This window comes from Borostomias antarcticus (assembly GCF_949987555.1).
Source record: "Borostomias antarcticus genome assembly, contig: scaffold_397, whole genome shotgun sequence".
Classification (NCBI taxonomy): domain Eukaryota; kingdom Metazoa; phylum Chordata; class Actinopteri; order Stomiiformes; family Stomiidae; genus Borostomias; species Borostomias antarcticus.
The window spans coordinates 32,295-41,051 of record NW_028176695.1 but is presented as its reverse complement, the minus strand read 5'-3'; the positions used below and the strand labels follow the sequence as shown (position 1 = coordinate 41,051).

The window sequence follows — 8,757 nt, the reverse complement described above, 5'->3', positions numbered from 1 at the left end:
CCAGTGTTAGCCAGCGTGGCTAGTTTTCAACTGCAGTCCCTGGGCAGATGTTATTGCAGCTCTGAAAAAGAATGGGGCATATTACAAAAAATACAACAAACATTCAGTGTACAAAACAACAAGACAATACATGGTGGACAGTCCCATACAACAATACGACATAGTAGACAGTACAACACAAACAATACAACAATCATCAATAAGAACCTAAACGTTGCTCAGAGGATATTACTGCCAGTGTTAATGGTGAAGGAGCCCTGGTTTAAAATATGCTATGTTTGTGCTTGTGTTTCACCAGGAACTTCAGAGAATGTTCCACATGGAGAATCCCCTGCTAACACCCAGCCCCAGGTAGAGAAACTCCTCTTTGGTATCTATCTGTCCTACCTTTAAAAACATAACTCCACACTGAAGAACGTGTCCTGTGGTTGACAGGGTGGTTCCTGGGTCTGAGGACATAACGAACCTTTTGGACATCATCTACAGAAGCAAGGCCAGAACCACAGAGGACACCGCTGACCCATCTACCGTCTCCTCCCTGGCGCCCTCTCTGTCCCGGGCTGGGCCCGCCGAGCTGGGCTACCTGAACCTCACCTGCCCCCAGCGAGCCTGCTCCTCCGACTCCCTCAGCACAGACAGCGGGGAGGTGTGAGGAATTCTTGTTGAATTCAGAAACCCAGGACTTGAAACGAACAATGTTAATCATGGAGTAAATGTATTATACAGTACTGTAATGTCAATGTAATTTTATTTATATAGCACAATTCATACAAATCAATGTAATTTTATTTATATAGCACGATTCATACAAATCAATGTAATTTTATTGATATAGCACAATTCATACAAATCAATGTAATTTTATTTATATAGCACAATTCATACAAATCAATGTAGCACGGTACTTTACATAAAAGGAGATGGATAAAAACATAAATCATTGTCCTAGCTAATGTTCTCTTCAGGCTATGGCAGTTAATAATTTAAGATGAGCTTACTATTCTATGGCAGTTACTAACTTTAGATAAGTTAGTAACGGTGTGATGATGGAGAGATGCACATCTTCATACTGTATGTCACATGCAAGTATACAGTACAGTGTACAATCACAGTACAGTGTTCAATCAGTGCAGTGTACAATCACAGTACATTATTCAATCACAGTACAGTGCACAATCACAGTACATTATTCAATCACAGTACAGTGTACAATCACAGTACAGTGTTCAATCACAGTGAAATGTTGCTGCCTGCTCCATGATGGGCTCAAGTTACAGATACAGTAGTTACAATACACCAATCACCAATTAACAACTACACAAGAAATACAAACTATACAATATAAAGTGTAGAGTGTAGAATATAGATACAATATAAAGTAGCCTACTTTATAACTACACAAAGAATGTTATAGATCATATATTTTATAAAAAATATTAAACTATATTTACTTAAAAATTTGAAGAAAAACAACAACAAATTAAAGCTGCTTCGCAGCGATGAGGCGGGGCCAGGCAATTTCCGACAAGTTTAGGAGCAATAAGCGAGCGAATAGGAGGACAACAAGAAAGTTGACATTCCAATGTTAATTTTGTACATTCATATCGTATCATAAAACATTTGTAAAACATTTTGATGCATTGTAAGCTCGATTTTGATAATTCAACAATCTGGTCAATGAGTTTGTGAATTACAGTCTGAACATCCAGTGGAGCAAGTTGTGTGGTGTTAATTGATTGAAAAATGTGGGATGAGATATGTTTATTAATTTTTACAGGTTTTGTCTGCTTTTCTTCATAATTGACCATTAACTTCAGCAGCTGTGTACTCAGTCAGTTGCCAATCAATCGATTTAGTCATTGTAATCCTCGGCGGGGGCTGGGTAGGGTTGCCAACAGCGATGTCTCCGGAGCTTGCGTTGGATTGTGGGTAATGTAGTTTTCTCTGTATGTAGTGTTGGTTTCAGAGGACAGAATTAAACATATTTTTAAAAATTCAATTTTTGAGATAAAATTCTGAAATAAATCACACTACATCTTAGATATGTGGCCAATGTTGTCACTTTTTATGAGGATGATCAGACATTGATTTGGCGAGAATTAATAGGAACTGTATACAGAACTGTTTACAGTAAAACCTTTTGATGTGCTGTGGGCTCAATTGTTCATATTTCAATAATCTGTGAGGATCGTTTGGTACGGACCGTCTGAAGATACAGTATATCAATTTTGGTGTCAATTGAACAAAAGATGTGGGAGGAGATAGGTTTGATAGGTTTTACAGTTTATGAAAAAATCAGAGTGATGGACTTCAAAATTCCTGCAAGGTCAGAGTGTATGAAAGTTTTGTCTCACTTGGTACTACATTCATGTGGTTGTTTTACAGTGATGGCACCTATGGCTGATTTGTTATGATTTTTTAAAGTTTTAAACTTTAGACTGTTGCTGTAGCGCCACCTTCAGCTTTATTGACCTACAATGCAGATTGAGGACTTTGGGTATAGTACTGGAGCTATGTGCAAATGTTGGTGATTTTTTGTCCACAGGAAGTTAGACTTCAGTGGAAGATGGAGAATAATAATAATAAGTAAAACATTTTGATGCATTGTAAGCTCAATTTTGATAATTCAATAATCTGGTCAATGAGTTTGTGAATGACAGTTTGAAGATCCAGTGTAGCAATTTTAGTGTTAATTGATTGAAAAATGTGGGTTACAGGTTTTGTTAGCTTTTTTTTCATAATTGAACATTAACTTCAGCAGCTGTGTACTCAGTCAGTTGCCAATCAATCGATTTAGTCATTGTAATCCTCGGCGGGGGTTGGGTAGGGTTGCCAACAGCGATGTCTCCGATTCGTGGAGCTTGCGTTGGATTGTGGGTAACGTAGTTTTCTCTGTATGAAGTGTTGGTTTCAGAGGACAGAATTAAACATATTTTTAAAAATTCAATTTTTGAGATAAAATTCTGAAAAAAATCATACTACATCTTGGATTTGTGGCCAATGTTGTCACTTTTTATGAGGATGATCAGACATTGATTTGGCGAGAATTAATAGGAACTGTATACAAAACTGTTAACAGTGAAACTCTTTGATGTGCTGTGGGCTCAATTTTTTATATTTCAAAAATCTGTGAGGATCCTTTGGTAAGGACAGTCTGTAGATACAGTATATTCATTTTGGTGTCAATTGAACAAAAAATGTGGGAGGAGATATGTTTGATAGGTTTTACAGTTTATGAAGAAATCAGAGTGATGGACTTCAAAATTCCTGCAAGGTCAAAGTGTATGAAGGTTTTGTCTCACTTGGGACTACATTCACGTGGTGGTTTTACAGTGATAGCACCTATGGCTGATTTGTTATGATTTTTTTAAGTTTTAAACTTTAGACTGTTGCTGTAGCGCCACCTTCAGGTTTATTGACCTACAATGCAGGTTGAGGACTTTGGATATAGTACTGGAGCTATGTGCAAATTTTGGTGATTTTTTGTCCATGGGAAGTTAGACTTCAGTGGAAGATGGAGAATAATAATAATTATAATAATAATAATAATAATATAGGCAAATACAATAGGGTTCCGGCAGCTACGCTGCCTGGCCCCTAAAAACATTCACATTGCAACCAGGCATAGGCAAAGCAAAGCTAAGGTCCAGTTGTTTCTAGGACCAGGCTTTAAAAAAATCACACCAACCATCACACACCTATTTGTCTGTCTGTCTGTCTGTCTGTCTGTCTGTCTATCTATCTATCTATCTATCTATCTATCTATCTATCTATCTATCTATCTATCTATCTATCTAGCCTACAGTAGATGCAAGGAACTAGCTCTACCCGAAACGTTATGTCAGTACATAACATTTATTTCCCAAAACACAGATAGTCATAGAAACTCTCTGGTGAAATCTTCTCATGTTTTCTCAATAGATCAATATAATTACTATGCCAGTCAAGAATGCCTTCATCCAAGCCAGTTGAGCACATTGCATATGATCTTAGTATACCGTAATATCTGATGAGGTAGTTGATCCATAGGTATGATCCCTACTGCGAGACCCTACCAGGACCACTCAACATCACTGTATCCATCCTTGTGGAACTTGAGCCCCAGACCCTGAAAAGCGACATTTTGCACTTAAATAGCACATATCCACCAATATCCACTCAGCTATTATGTTATCCACTAGCCTGGCTTCAACACCCTGATCACGTGATCTCACATGCTGTTTGTCTAGTGGAGAGAAATCACATGATCAGTGTTGCCATGCTAGGCTAGTGGATATCAGTGGATATGTGCTATTTAAGTGCAAAGTGTTGCTTTTTATATAAAAGATGGGCTGGTACAACTGTACCCACCACAGAGAAAACGCTTTCATCTTTTGAAAAATGTCTTCACTGAAAGTAACGAAATGATATTGTCTGTAGATGCAGTAATGTAGACAGAGTGACAAAAGTCTAAGGCACAATGAATGGTTCCTGGCAGGGCGGTGTACCGGGATATAGCCCCGAATAGTATACCCACCTGGACCAGGGCTAGTTCATTACAATGGCTCCTGGACTACAAATGCTAGTCCAGAGCCATTTTTTCACAAAATGATGAAAATGCTGAGTTTGAGATAAGAAACTGTGGCGAATGTGGAGTATCTCAATATTGCTCTTCTGATCGTGGGAGAACTTCTCACTGCGGATAAAACATACAGGCAAACCACTTGCATTAGCTATGACTGCGTTAGCTATGACTGTGTTAGCTATGACTGCATTAGTTATAACTGCGTTAACTATGACTGTGTTAGCTATGACTGTGTTAGCTATGACTGCATTAGTTATAACTGCGTTAACTATAACTGTGTTAGCTATGACTGTGTTAGCTATGACTGCATTAGTTATAACTGCGTTAACTATAACTGTGTTAGCTATGATTGCGTCACAGTCGGTCCATTCTTATTTTTTCTTGTGAATATTGTATTCCTGAATCGCACCTCTTATACTTCACTCAAATCTTGAATTGTCAAATCTTTACAAGTTGGCGCTGGGCCTCGTAGAGAAGAAAATCTCCAGTGGCAGCCTGCTAACCTTCACTAACCTCTTTATTCCACCAGCATGTTTGTGTCGGACAGGCTATTTTAATGCTTCCCAAACAATTAAGACTTAATTCAGCTGGTCTCAGATCTGTTTATCAACAGATGTTATCAGTGGTTTTGTATTATTCGGCTACTAATTGTAAATTGGTATCACTTATTTCTAAATTTGCATGGGAGGCACCAACCATGAGTAGTCAAATGTGGCTCCAGAGTAGGGGCTTCACAGACTAGTCAATAGTCGACTATCAAACCACTAGTTGACCTTGTGCATTGCCGGTCATTTTCTAAAATAAAATTTAAAAATCCCCCTAATTATGTTTATATTTTTTTGTGCCATTGGGCACTGCTGTGGATAGTTCATCTTCGTTGTTTCAGCGTTTTTTAATTCTACATTTAAAAAAAGGTTATGACTGTTGTTATTGGGTTAAAAAAACAATCGTGATAAACCCCGTATTAATCGACTAGTCGACTACTCTGGCGGAGTAGTCGATGACTAGTAGAATTCAGTAGTCCAGAATGCCCTACTCCAGATTATCCCTGAGGCTGTCATACTTCTTCTCTGCCCAGAGCAGACGTGTGACCCGGATGTCGCTGCGCTGGCCGATCTCGCTGGCCCAGCAGTACTCGGGCGACAGCAGCTTGCTGGGCTTGTTGAGCCATAGGTACTTGTTGAGGTGACTCTCGTCATGCCACAGCGCCTCCACCCCTCTGCTCTTGTCCTCCATGATGGTCTGGTGGCAGCTCTCCGCCAGCCATCGTACGCTCCGCCACGTGCCCCCGAACACGGCCGCGTGGTAGTAGAAGTCCCCGTCCTCGTTCTTCATGTAGGCCCTGGAGCCGGGGTTTCGGTCGTAAGTGAACGCTGTCCGTGGCTCGTGGTAGTAGTAGGCATGGAGCAATGCCACCGACGTCCCCAGCGCCTCCGAGCTGAACCTCCCCACAAACAACTGGTCGACGTCCAAGCAGAAGACATGGCTGCTGCTGTGTTGGATGTGGGAGTCGATGGCGTCGGCGATGGCCCTCATGCGCATCATGGAGACGTCCTGCCAGCGGGCGTGCCTCTGGATGTTCATAACCTTCAGCATGCGTCCCGGGGCCACTACAAAAGGACACCAGTTCGTCTTCTCAAACCATCGAATGGACATTGGGATGCCACTGAAGATCCAACCTCTCATCACACGTGGAGATCCAGGAGCCAGTCAGGAAGACCAGCGGACCAGACCCAACCTCTCATCACACATGAGGGAACCAGGAGCCAGTCATGAGGACCATTGGACCTGGTAAGTATATTCAATATTATATTTTAATTGTTTAATCCTTACTTTTCAATAGCCTCTAAAACGTTAGTAAAACCATATGAGATAATCCCTTTTCAGGTTTCACATCAAAATAGATTAAAACATAGCTCTCAATACACCTTTTAAGCCTAAAACTGTCTAATTGACCCTAAGGAACACACACTGGGACTTGATCACTCCTGGTGGGCCTGCCCAGGCCGAGGGAGTATAGTTGTTTGTCCGAAACACCCGTTGACGTCTGGGTAACTACTGATGATTGTGTTCCAATATTTAGTTGTTATAATAATCTGTAGACCTTATTGCCCCTAAAATTCATAGCAGGCCATTAATATTTCAGTTAGCATAGTCATAATGTAAGGCTTAGTGGCCAAGTCTTTTAAATTAATATCTCAGCTTAACCTAAACCTTAATTGTAATCCAGACCTTAACCTTACAGGCTTTTATATCTAAACTCAACCCAATCCTTCGCTCTAATCCTAACCTTACAGGTCTTATACCTAAACCTAACCCAAACCCCTGCTCTGACCCTAAATTTACACACTAATATACCTAAGCCTAACCCTAACCTTTGCTCTAACCCTAACCTTACAGGCGAATATACCTAACCCTAACCCAAACCTCTACTGTAACCTTAACATCTAATCCTGAATTTACAGTTTTAATAACAAACCATAACCTGTACTCTAAGCTTGACCTTACAGGCTTTATTCCTCTCCTCTCCTCTTTTTCCCCCCTATGGGAGCTAGTGCGGATCCGGCCGCTCTTGATTTCAAGTGAGCGTGACTTGTGTTGCTGCATCACACGTCAGCTACGATTCCTTCATTGGTTTCGTGGTGCACCCCTGTGTTCAGGCTGTAACCGTGGCCACCGTCAGGCGTCTACGGGGCCTGAGCCTCAATAACTATTTCCAAACCTGAACCAGAATCAAGCCTGCACAGTCAGAACAGAGGCAGTGAGTCTCTCCCACAGAAACAGAATTTAAAAAAACATAATATATACAGCCTATCATTTTACAGTCTGGAGTACGGAATTCAGATTATAGGACACACACATGAGTACAGGACACACACACACAAACATACACACACGCATCCTCCAAACTAATCTTTATGCTTACAGTATATGGGTGTGTGTGCTCACAATTTACTGTATCCCTCCCCTTCTCTATCTCTCTCTCTCTCTCTCTCTATCTCTCACTACTGTAGCTCCACTGATATATATGTATTTCACGTGTGTGTGTGTGAAAGCGAAACATTGAATAGGTGAAAAGGTGACTGAACACCAGGGAGAATTTAGCTCAGGCTTCATTTGCGGCCTGCTTGTGAATGAATTTCAAGTCTCAACAAAGTGTTCTGTTTTCCTACTTGACTGTTGTTCTAACTCTGTAGTTCGTTCTCATAGATCAGTCTGTTAAAACTACGAATTCTTCCCTGTGTGACATCACTTCCCTGTCCTCTTCATCTTGAAACTATGTCACTTCCTTTTTCACTATATAACCTATCGATCTCGTCCAAATCGGACTCACTCTGCCTGGATTCACTTCCTGTGCTAGAGTCCGACTCTGCAGAGTCGTAACAGAATAAAACTATTGCCTTTGTTTAAAACCAGCTTGACCGACCACTCGCGTGTTCTTTGAAATCTAAACTAAACAAAGTAAGATTTTTCCTTAACAATTTTGGCGATGAGTTCTGTGGGACGGCTGCTCGGTTTTCGACTTGTTTGGGCTGATCACACGGACGCGTGGCGTGCTTTCTCAAGGACGCGGGAGTTCAACCTCGGGACGCTATCGTAGCTGGTGGGGTTTACCCGGGGCCCTGGTCAGTCTGGAACTTGCTGAAATCTGGTACGTCGTTTGAATCTAGTTTAGAGTGGTCCCTTTATTTGTTCAGCTGTGATAACTTGGACAATACGTTTATTCGCACCGGTTGTTGCACACGTGTGTCCTGGTTGCTTAAAGTCGGTTTTTGAGCCGCATGCTCGCTTAAAAACCTATATAACTTAACCAGGGTTGGGTTTTTGTTAGCGAAGCATTTGCAACGTTGTGAAGTACTACACAGCATTCATACTCTCGAAAAGCCTTCTCTTTTGAATTTTTGGTTTGTGTTCCGCGTTGTGGGGGTTGCCGCGACTCGATGGAGCTTTGTTATCTGAGGCTTGTTGTTTTTGTTTTTCTACTCCTGTTGTGAAGAGCACAACACGGAGATGGCTGTTACACTTCGAGAGTTTATTTGAAATCCCCGGGTGGTTTGCTAGTTAAGTCGTGAAGGCCTTGTTTTGTTTTGTTTTGTTTGTAGACTTGGATGTGTGTGTGTTCGTGGTAGACGGTGTCTTTCGTCGGCGGGTAGGCTACATTTGGCTGTTTGCTGCGTCCTGCGTCTTTTGTG

At 41.2% G+C, this 8,757-nt stretch overlaps 1 protein-coding gene across 1 annotated transcript; it reads right to left on the bottom strand.

The window, feature by feature from the left end:
• Positions 1-5,596: 5,596 nt before the first annotated feature.
• Positions 5,597-6,250, bottom strand: LOC311328192 (N-acetyllactosaminide alpha-1,3-galactosyltransferase-like; the record flags this gene model as incomplete). Its single annotated transcript, XM_084462200.1, has 1 exon — positions 5,597-6,250. One exon carries the CDS (start codon positions 6,248-6,250, stop codon positions 5,597-5,599), a length of 654 nt encoding a protein of 217 aa, XP_084318326.1.
• Positions 6,251-8,757: the final 2,507 nt, after the last annotated feature.